The following is a 12021-nucleotide window of genomic DNA, read 5'->3' as shown; positions in this document are numbered from 1 at the left end:
GAAAGGAAGATGGGCAATCTTCTCCAGGGTCATTTAGAGCCTTGGGAACCCACTGGAGGGTCTGCTGTGAGTTGGCAATGACTTGATGGCGGTGAGTTTGGGTTTGAGTTCAACATTCACTGGAGCCCTGGAGGTGCAGAGGTTAAACACTCAGCTCCTAATCCCAATTTTCAGCAGTTCGAATCTAGCAACTCTGAGAGTAAAATGTAGCAGCTGGAATAAAAGTAGACAAGAAACTTGGAAACCCCACAGATCAGTCAATATTACTTAGAATCGACTTGATAAAAACATTCAAAACTTCTATTGTTTCGAATTATAAGTATTTTATCCCCACTACTTTCAGAGTTTATGTTAAAACCATTAATACTATGAAATTAAATACTCATAATAAATAAAAAGGGGTGGAATCAGTTAATTGTTAGTGCCTATTTACCATTTTACCTCTTTTGGTGATCATCATTTGAATATAGTCTCTGTGAAGATGGTGTGTGTGTGTGTGTGTGTGTGTGTGTGTGTGTATGTATGTATGTATGTATCCCAGAAAGTTTAAGGAAAACAGGAATAAAGGAGGCAAGAACTCATAGAAGAAAGCTCATTATGTTTATTGACCTGATGTTCACAAAATAAGTCAATAATATGACCAGATTTCTTACACTACGATTTGTGCTCACTATACACAGATACTTGTTTATATATGTGTGTGTGTGTGTGTGTGTGTGTGTAAGTATATATGTATGTATGGATATATATATTTATATCCCTGGTGTATCCACTTGCTGTGCAGAGGTAACTTGTGGTCACTGTGAAACTGAACACTATGACACTGATGAGTCACGCATGGTGGACAGTGTTTGGTGGAGCTCCCTAATTAAAACAAGCTTGGAAGGACGAGTGGCATCCACTTCCATAGCTTGCCTCCGGAAACCCTATGAACCTGGAACCCAAGTGTCTAGGACTTTCCTTCACAGGGTCCCTAAGAGTTGCCAACGACTCAATGGCACTTAACAACAACAACAACAATACACAGATATAAGCTTTGGTGGCCTAGCGGTAAGAACTTGTGTTACATTCCAAAGGCACACGGTTCGCATCTACCAGCTGCTCCGTGGGAGAAAGATAGGCAATCTCCTTTCAGTGACTTACGGCTTCTGAAAACCTGCTGGAGGATCAGCTGTGGGTTGGTTCCACCCCAGTGCACTTGGCTTGGCGCACAACAACACACACAACATACAATGATACAAAGAGCTTTGGAGATGCAGGGGCAAAGCACTCAGTTGCTAACCGAAAGGTCTGTAGTTTGAAACCACCAGCCACTCCTTAGGGCCCTCTGGTAGCACGACCATCAGCAGATGCGCTGCTAACTTAAATGTGGCCAGTTCAACTCCACTTCAGGCTCCACAGGACAAAGATGGGCAGTCTCCTGTATGATTCATACATCATATAAAATCCTAAAAAACCTGCTGGAGGGTCAGCAGTGAGTCTGTTCCAACTCAATGGCAAGGAGTTTCGTGCATCAGCCACTCCATGAAGAAAGACGAAGGAGTGTACTTCTGTGGTGATTACAGCATCGGGTGTCCTGGGAGAGAGTTCTACTCTGGCCTACATGCTCACTGTGAGTCAGAATCTACTCGACAGCAATGGGCCCTATACTGACATCAAGGAAAGTGCTTATTCTATTTCCATCTTTTCTAAACTCCATCTTAATGATTAAAAAAACCACTAAAAGTAGTGCCTAAGAGACAGGTGAAAGGGTAGAGGGTCAGCGCAGGAGAGGAAGAGATGGCTTGACACAGTGACTGTGGCAATGGAGTTAGGTGTGTCAGAAATGGTGATGTTGGCTCAAGATTGGACAAGGTTCAGAGCCATTGTTAATAGGATCATGACTAGTTATAGTCAACTTGACAGCTTATAACAACAAGACAAAAGTGGAAATCTTTTACAGGAGAGCTCGAAATCAATAGAGAAGACTCCAGAATTAAGTAGAAAGGGGTAAAGATTGGAAACGGGGGAAAAAAAAATAGTCAAGACACTCTGAAAAGCACTTCAAATTAACTCTAGAAATAAGAGAAGTTCTAGATGAAAAAAAGGATTTTTTTCATGTGATTTTTATCACGCTTTTCTGAGTGCAGGCAAATCTTGTGGTCACTAAACCTTCTTATCACTGCAAAAAAAGATTCCTTAGGCTCCTTGTTTAGCTTGTTTACTTTAGGAATTCTCGAAATAATAACGTGGGCTAAATAAATGAGAAAGAATGGCGATTTACATTTTTGCTATCTGTGCTGAGAAAGAATTTTTATACTGTGGTCTCTGTAATATATTTAAGATGGGAATACTATTTGCATAACATTTGAGAGTCTATTTTACTTGGAGTCTTGTGTTTCAGGTAGATACTAAATCTTAAGTTCTCATTCTGTGGTACTCTGCCACCAGGTAGGCACATGAAGGAATTTCTGTCAGCCACTCCTTAGAAGAAAGACAGGCAGTCTCCCAATAAGATTTACAGGCCCAGAAACCCGATGAAGGGTCACTATCAGTTGGAACCAACTCATTGGCACAGGGTTTTTGTTATAGTTTCTCTACTTTCAGCTTCACACATTCCAGTCACCAACTTTTCTTAGAAAATTTACTTTGCTCATTCTTTCCACATTAGTCTCTTGTCAGTGCTTCCCACTGTTGTTGTTATGTGACACGGATTCGCCTGCGACTCATATCCTATGTGCAATAGTCCTGAATTCTGCCTTATCTTGAGCCAACCTCATCATCTCTGACATACCTAATCCCATTTCTCAAGTCACTAAAATCAACCCATCTCATTCTGGAACTTCCTCTCTTGCACTGTCTCTCCACCCTTCCAAGCATCATGGCCTTCTCCAAGGACTGGTCCCTTCTGGCCATGTGCCAAAAGTATGCACGTTGGAGCTTCAAAATCCTTGCCTCCAGGGAGCAGCCTGGTTTCACCCTCTCTAGGTCAGACCTGTTTGTTCTCCTGGTAGTCTACAGGATGTTCAACACTCTTCTACTGCACCACAACTCAAAGGCATCGATTCTTCTATCATCCTGAGTCACTGTCCAGCTATGTGATGCACAGCAAGAAACTGTGAAAATCATGACCTGTATCAGGCACACTTTAGTTTCCAGACTGTAATCATTAGGATCCAGAAGCCATCAGAGCTGAGAGATGCTAGCTGAGGGATAGCCAAAGGCAGGGGGAAGATTAAAATGAATAGGGACTGAGTGAAGACTGACAGCTCATTTCCTAGATGGATGCATGGAAGTCTGGATACATGGATGACAGGATTGTCAGAGAATCCACTGTGGTCTCCATTTTCTTCTGTGTAAACGATTTTATTTTAAATAATAAAAGATTCAGTATTAAAAAAATCAGTGAAGTTTATTTAAATGTAATCATATGAAAATGTTTATAAAATGGTCAAAAGTGCAATAATTTTTTTAGGGAGTTTAGTTATGTGGGGAGAGTTGTTATATTGTTGCTGGGCCCCAACCGACTCACAGTTGAACTCCAGGGGGTTTTCAGGGGCAGTAAACTGCACAGGAGGAGAAGGCCCATTCTTGCTCTCATAGAGTAGCTAGTGGGTTCAAATTGCCTTTGGATTGGCAGTTCAACTTCTTACCACGAGGACACCAGAGTTTAAAAAACCATGATCCCAGGGTGATGACGGTTAAGACATAGCACAAGGACGTTTTTTTAACCCGATCAATGACATAATTACTACTTGGTGGCAAAAATGATATCACTCTCTTCATCCTATTTTAAAATGAAATCACTGCATTCACACTGATGGTCGCCAGAGGTGACTAAGGTGTCACCTTTTTGGATAAGGAGGGATGGACCCAGCCCAGAAGACAAACTCACCCCCAGCTGTGTGTAACGTGGGTGAGTGCCAGATGTAACCTCTGAGGAACACAAGCTGTGGGGGCAGCAACAGTCCTTCTCAGACTCTGCCTGCCCATCAGGTGAAGAGCCCCCGGGGGTACTGTACCTGTGTGTGTCCTCCGATGAGCCTTCAGGTGAGAACTTTTTGTGTACACTTTGTTGCATCCCTCAAAGTCACATCTGTGGATACGCCGTTTTCTGGAGTCTGGGGATTCAGACCGCCGTTGGCGTCTTGTGCTCTCAATACTAAATGGTGAAATTGAACTGGAAAAAAAGAAAAACAATGGCATTAAATGTTGAGAACACAGGCCTTTGTTTTTGTTCTGGTGGTAGGAGAACTTGATTTCATATCCACAACTTCATACAGACTCCTGGCCACATGTGTGTTTTCTGTGCCCACTTCCTCTGATCTATCTTGCTTCTCATGACTCACCATTTCTGGTAAAATACCACCAGGTAGAGAAAGAGAAAACAAAAACCACTCAAAGAAAGAAAAAAGAAATTAAAAAAATGTAAGGTGAGTCAATGTTCAGCATTAGAATAAATAGTATGGTGAGTGTTAAGATTGTATCTCATCATTTTGAACTTTAGAGAACATTTTAGGAATTCTTGCCATAGAAAAAGAACACAATCAATGCATTTAATAAATAACATGCTGGTCCGGACTGCGTGTAACCACGTACAAACAGTGTAAAATCACAATGTACTTTTCAAACCCAGTGAGGTCAGGCTGAAAGAAATGACATCAGCACATCAATAACATGACTCATGACAAGCCTTTACTATTCAGGAAATTGTACCTGACATTCAACTTTTCCACTTGCTGGTTTTTCATGAGGAGGAATAAAGGGCATTGTTCCTTAAAGATTAGCCGTACCGCCATTATGAAAAAAGCAAAAAAAAACGGTTTCAACTCTGAAATTTGGCCCTAACACTTCCATTATTTACTTTTAATCCTTCAGGGGGGAAAAAAAAAAAGATTACTTGATAATTCCAGGCAAGTGAGTAACATATACCTCTTCAAACCTTGGCTTATTTTGATTGAAAGGAAACTGTGATTCATCTCTTATTATCCCTGTGTTTCTTCAAAATTGTTATGAAATAGAATTTTTAAAATCATCTCTACTCCTATTATTTAAAAAACCCACCTTGCTACTGCCAATTATCATATTTCTTTTCCTCTAGTGTTCCATGATTTGGGGCTTTTCAAATTTTTAATTGCTATTAGGAAGTCAACTCTTTAAAGGAAATTGAACATGGTAGATAGATTTCTTCCTTATCTCTATTATCCTCTGGATCCATTTAACTCTTGCCAATTTCCTTCAGACTCTTCTAAATATAAAAATTATATTTACATATGTACATAAAACTCAGATTCATCCTGGAGAGGGAACTGGGCGGCTCCTTGGAGGCAAGCATTCTGAGGCTCCGTCTAACATACTTTGGACATGTTGAAAGGAGGGACCAGTCCTTGGAGAGAGACATCATGCTTGGGAGGGTGTAGGGACAGTACAGGAGGGGAAAGCCCTCTATGAGGTGGATTGATTCAGTGACTGGGGTAATCGGGATGGGTGTATTGGAGACGGTGCAATTGGCACATAACAACAACGTATAAAACTCAATTCGTCATCAAGTTGAATGGACTCAAAGCTAATGTGCCAGCAGGTTTTCAGGAACTGTAATCACCCGGGTGGAGATAGTCATTCTTCTCCACTAGAGTGGCTGGTGAATTTGAACTCCCTACCAGCAGGTCCCCAAAGATCTCTACATTTGCATATCGATACATACACACTACATATTGACAGGCAGTCATAATGTCAAATAAACATCAGTATTTGTACCATTCTGCAAATTGTTCTACACCTTTCCTTTTCCTCCACTCAACATTAAGCATCTGCGATCTAATCATGTTAATGAAAGTAGCCATAGTTTGATTAACATTTGAAGTGCAACATGCTGTTGATGTTGTTGTTGTCATGTGCCGTCAAGTTGCTTGTAACTCATAGCAACCCTATGTACAACAGCCCTAAACTCTGCTCTGTCTCTGACACACCCATCCCGATTACCCCAGTCACTGAATCAATCCACCTCATAGAGGGCCTTCCCCTCCTGCGCTGTCCCTCCACCCTGCCAAGCATGACGTCCTTCACCAAGGACCAGTCTCTCCTTACAACATATCCAAAGTATCTTAGATGAGCCTCAGAGTCCTTGCCTCCAAGGAGCCTCCCAATTTAACCCTTTCCAGGATGAATCTGTTTATTTTCCTACCAGTCCATGGCACCCTCAATACTCTTCTCCAGCACCACAGCTCAAAGGTATCAATTCTCCTTCTATCCTCCTTAGTCACTGTCCAACTCTCTGATGCATAACAAGTGATAGCAAAGACCATGGCCTGTATCAGATGCACCTTAGTCTCCAGACAGACACCATTGCTCTTCAGCACTTTGGAGAGGTCCCTAACAGCAGACTTTCCCATCGCAATACGTCTTTTAATTTCCTGCCTACTGGTGCCAAGAGTGTTGACTGTGGGGCCAAGCAAACTAAAGCTATGAACAATCTCAATCTCTTCACCATCCATCCTGATGCTTCCAATTGGTCAGTGGTGAGAATCTTTGTCTTCTTGACATCGAGCCTCAGTCCATATTGGAGGCTGTAGTCCTTGACACTCTGCAGCAGGCACTTCAGGTCCTCTTCAGTTTCAGCAAGCAGGGTTGTGTCATTGGCATAACGCAGATTGTTGATAGATCTTCCACCAATCTTCATCCTACATTTCTCCTCATAGAGGCCAGACTCCTGGATAATCTGCTCTGCATACAAGTTGAAAAGGTATGGAGACAGGACACATCCCTGGTGTACGCCCTTCCCAATTTTGAACCATGCAGTGTTTCCTTGCTCTGTTCTGACAACTGCCTCTTGGTCTAAGTATAGGTTTCTCATTAGTACAATCAAGTGTTCTGGGATTCCCATTCTTCTCAGAGTCAGACAGTTTGTTATGATCCACACAGTCAAACACCTTTGCATAGTCAATGAAACACAGATAGACATTTCTCTGGTATTCCTTGCTTTCAGCTAAGATCCATCTAACATTAGCTACAATATCCCTAGTACCACGACCCCTTCTAAACCCAGCCTGGACTTCTGGAAGTTCTCTGCTGATGTGCTATTCCAGTTGTTTTTGAATAATCTTTAGTAGAACCTTGCTTGTATGTGAAATCAATGCTATTGTTCTATAGTTTCCACACTCTGTGGGTTACCCTTTTTTGGGATGGGAACAAATATAGATCTCTTTCAGTCAGTTAGCCAAGTGGTTGTTCTCCAGATTTCTTGGCACAACTTGGTGAGCACGTCCAGGGCAGCATCTGTTCCTGAAATATGTCAATTGGTATACCATCTATTCCTGGGACCTTATTTTTTGCACACTTCATAAATTTGAAATTGCATTTGTTTTCTCACATTTTAACATCTCTTAAATTAGTATTCTTCCTATAACTGGACTTCCTATTACAGTTTAATTAGAATGATCTTTTATTTATTGTTGTTGTGTACCCTAGAGTTTGGAAGCAGGAGTGGCACCCACTTCTTAAATAACATGCCTCTGGAAATTATGAACTGATAAATGCTGATAGTTGTAGAGGGGTTTTAAGCCTTTTGTTCATAGGATCACTATGAGTCATGCTCGACTCAAAGGCAGTCAACAACCACCACCACCACCCTAGAGTAGGAACTGACCCATGGTTGACCCTTCAGCCAATTTACAGAGGTAGTAAATTATACAGGAGATTGTCTTTCACTCATAGAGCAGCTGGTAGATTTAAACTGTGTACCTTTGCCTAGGTAACACAATTCCTTACCATTAAGCCACCAGAGCATCTCTTTTACTTTATTGTTTTTGTTGTTATGTGCTGTCCAGTCAGAACTGACCCATAGGTTTTCAGAGGCTATAAACTGCAATGAAGGAGACTGCCCATCTGGCAGCTGGTAGATTTGAATCATATGCCTTTGAATGCAGTGCAGCCTCTTATCACTGGGCCACTGGCACTCTAGTAGCCCATTTAAACAAAAAGAAAAAAAGGCACAGATTGCAACAGATGGCATTTTCAAAAATGTACAAAAAATTTTCTGTAAAAGATAATTTTTCACCCCCGTAAAAGGTGGTGGGTGTTAGATGCCATTGAGTTGAGTATGACTCAAAGTGACCCTATGAACAGTCTTATTCTGTGCCATTCTTAGAGTGTCTGACATACTTGAATCTATTGCTGCTGTCACTATGTCAATCCATCTGGTTAAGGTCTTCTCTTTTGCGGACCCTCCACCTTTCTAAACACGATGTCCTTCTCCAAGGAATAGCCTCTCCTAGCAATAAGTCCAAAGTATATGAGAAGATCATTTTTGCCTCCCAGGAGCACTCTGGCTGCACTTTCTTCAAGACATCTGTTTGGATTTTTTTGCAGTCCACAGGATAATCAGTACTCTTCCTCAACACCATAACTCAAAGAAATGATTTTTTCCTCTGTTATCTTTAATCACTGTCCATGTATAGGAAATGAATGAGAGGGCCATGGCTTGAATCAGGCACACGTTAGTCCTCAAACTGACATCATTGAGCCCCAGTAACTTGGAAAGGTGTCTGATTACAGATTTTCCCAGTGTGAAGTCTCCTGATATCCTAACTGTTGGTACCAAGTATACTGACTATGGATCTAAATAAGATGAAGTTGTTGACAGAGTCAATCTTTTCTCCTCCTATCATGACGTTACCTATTGATCTAGTGGTGATAAGTTTTTGTTTTTTTGAGACTGAGATGCAGATTGTATTGAAACCTATGGATTTTGATTTTCTGCAGTAAGTGCTTCAAGTCCTTCCCCAATCCTAATGCCACATTCATCTTCACAAAGTGCAACTTCTTGAATAATGTGTTCAGCACACAAACTGAAGAAATATGGAGAAAGGATATAGCCTTGAGGTATATTTTTCCTAATTTTAAATCATGTAGTATTTCCCTGTCTTGTGTGCAAAACAAACTCTTGGTCTAGGCATAGTTTTGCATGAGCACAATTAAGTGTTCTAGGATTCCCATTCTTTTCAACGTTAGGTTTAATTTGTTATAATTCACATAGTTAAATAGACATTCTTAAGGTTTTTTTTTTTTTTTGCTTTCAGCCAGGAGACATCTGACATCAGAAATGATATGCCCGGTAACACAGACTCCTGTAAATCCAGTTTGAATTTCTGGAAGCTCTCTATGTACTGTTATTTTAATATTTTCAGCCATATGTTGCTTATATGTTATATTAATGGGATTGTTCAATAATTTCCACATTCTGTTGGATGACCTTTCTTGAGAATGGAAACAAATATGAATCTCTTCCAGGCAGACAGGCAGGTAACTTCTCTTCCAAATTTCCTGGCACAGAGTGATGAGTACGTCCATAGTTGCACCTGTGATCTGAAACGTGTAAGGCCTTATTTTTTTTGTCAGTGTCTTCAGAACAGCTTGACCTTCTCCCTTCATTACCATGGTTCTTGATCATATGGTGCTTCGTAAAATATTTCGGAGTTGGCAAATTCTTACACACAGAGTGTGTAATCACAGAGCGATTCTGTGTATTCTCTTCAACATCTTCATTTTTTTTAAATTTACTAAAGTTTATTTTCTTAGACGAACCAGCATAAACATTTCTAGATTTTTGTAATAAACTTTTAACTGACCTTCTTGCTTTCTCTTTGCCCTACTTAGTATGGCCACAGCACATTGGTCAAAGCTATTTTTTTTTTAAAATACCAAAACAAAACACCACCTTTTTATTTTATACTGGTTTACTTACAAAATCCATAAACTTTGTTTTTCACACCAGATCTTTCCCATTTCCTTAAACCACCAATCCTCCATCCACCAATGTTTCTTGGGTCACTCAATATTCTGTCTATAGCAGCTCTTAGTCTTGAAACTCAAGGCTTGAATTTCTTTTTCAGTTCTTTCAACTTGAGAAATGTCTATTGAGTCTTTCCCTTTTTATTCTCCAATTCCAGCTCTCTGCATATTCTTGTTTGTTTTCTTAAGCTGCCCTTTGAAATCTTCTATCCAGGTGTTCTATTTCAACATCGCTTCCCTTTGTTCAAGCTTTCTAAACATGCTACAGTGCAATTTTAGGGTCCCTTCTGAAATCTATTTTAGTTTTTCTTTCTCCTCTGCCTTTGCTCCCCACTTGATGAATGGTATCTTTGATGTCCTCCAATAACTCATCTGGTTGTCAGTGATTATTAGTGTTCACTTTATCAAACCTACTCTTAAGATGAATTTTAAAGCCAGGTGGGATACACTCAAGATCATATTTCCTTCTTGAGAACTTGTTTTGATTTTCTTCAGCCTTCATTTGAACTTGCACATGAGTAATTGAGGTCTGTTGCACAGTTGGCACCTGGCCTGGTTTTGACTGATATTGAGCATTTCCAAGGATTCCTTCCACAGGTGTAGTCAATCAGATTCCTATGCCTTCCATTATGGAAGTCCATGTGTAAATTCTCCATTTGTGTTTTCTTAAAAAGGTATTTGCCATGAATAAATCATTAAACACAAAAACTTGATCATTTTTTGCCCAGCCTCATTTCTGTCCCCATGTACATACTTTTCCAAAAACCATTCTATCTTCATTGTTTCCAAGTTTTCCATTACAGTTACCAAGTAGCAGAAATACAAAGGGGCATTTTTGACCCCTCTTCTGCCATTTTCATTCAGAAGAAAGACAATAAAGCACAGGCAGGAGGTTCTGGAGCAGAAGCTCATAGATAAAGATCTTCCTCCAGAACTAAAGAGAGAAATCTGTCTCCTAGAGGTGGTGCTTGGGGACTCAGACAGGGAGCCTCCTAAAATGTCAGACTCATCTGTCAGTGTATTGTATTAGAGGAATGATCTGTGTATTGCTAAAACAGCTTAAGCATTTATACCCTGGCTTGTTTATCATTGTTCTTGCTATATTCTGAAGCACTTGTCTTTCAGTTTGCTAATCTTGGGGAACTTGTGGGTATTGTGATACCACTTGTGTGTCAAATACCAGAAGGGTCACCCAGGGTGGACAGGTTTTAGTGGAGCTCTCAGATTAAGACAGACTAAGGAAGGCCATTCACTTCTTAAACAGGAGGGCTCTGAAAACCCTATGCACAACAGAGGAACACAGATAGTTATAGTATTAGAGACAAAGCTCAGATTAGAAGTCATTCAAAATGAGGAGAAACAAATGCAAACATTGTTTAATATTTGGAACATAGAACATAGAGAGTATAAAAGTTGGAAAATTTGAAGTTGTGGAAAAGGAAATGGAATGCATAACCATTGACATTCTAGGTTGTAGTGAGATGAGAAGTCCTAGAATTGGCCGCTTTGAATCAGACAATCACATAGTGTACTATGCCAGGCATGAAAAAGGGACAAATGGTGCCGTATTCATAGTGAAAAAAGACTTCTATCCTGAAGTCCAATGTTACGACTAATAGGACATTATCCATACACTTTCTAAGAACATCTGTTACTAGGACTGTTATTCAAACATACACACCAACAGTTAAAGAGGAGGAAAGTGAAGATTTTCACCAAATTTTGCAGTCTGAAATTGACCAAACATTCAATCAAGATACACTTATGGTAAAAGGTAAGATAGAAAGCATTTTATACTGACTATAAAGACCATACAGCCTCTATTGTAAGGAACCAACACTAAAACTGGGGCATTAAAACACCTAAAGACAATATACAAACAAATAAGCATGGCTGTGTTTCAATAAAACAATATTTAATAAAATAAGCCATAAACTCTTCCTTTGACTTTGATGAAATGTTACAGTAGTCCAATAAATATATACCTCAGACTTCTTTTCCCATGTAATGAACATTTAGATCATTTCCAGTATTTCCTATTACATTGCTTCAAAGTTCATTGAACTTTTCTAACATTTCCTTCTTCCTATGTTGGAGTGTTGTTTCTTTTATGTTTTTAAGGTGTCTTTACCCTTGTAAAAAAAGCCCTCCATCTAATAATCACTGTATCAAAAGGAATTGGAAGACACAGAAGAATTTCATGAAACAACATATGAGCAAGAGCCTATGGTGATGAAAGAAGAAGTTCAGGCT

At 40.0% G+C, this 12021-nt stretch overlaps 1 protein-coding gene across 1 annotated transcript in view; it reads right to left on the bottom strand.

The window, feature by feature from the left end:
• Positions 1-12021, bottom strand: part of KLF12 (Kruppel-like factor 12) — a 600750-nt gene that overhangs the window by 32076 nt on the left and 556653 nt on the right. The window contains exon 7 of the mRNA XM_006882709.1: positions 4002-4159. Within this exon, the coding sequence (XP_006882771.1) occupies positions 4002-4159 (158 nt within the window). The remainder of the gene's footprint in view (positions 1-4001; positions 4160-12021) is intronic.

This window comes from Elephantulus edwardii, unplaced genomic scaffold (genome assembly GCF_000299155.1).
Source record: "Elephantulus edwardii isolate Elephantulus edwardi_28Jun2011 unplaced genomic scaffold, EleEdw1.0 scaffold00023, whole genome shotgun sequence".
NCBI classification, from domain to species: Eukaryota; Metazoa; Chordata; class Mammalia; order Macroscelidea; family Macroscelididae; genus Elephantulus; species Elephantulus edwardii.
The sequence above is the reverse complement of the archived record's forward strand: the minus strand, read 5'-3'. Positions and strand labels throughout refer to the sequence as shown.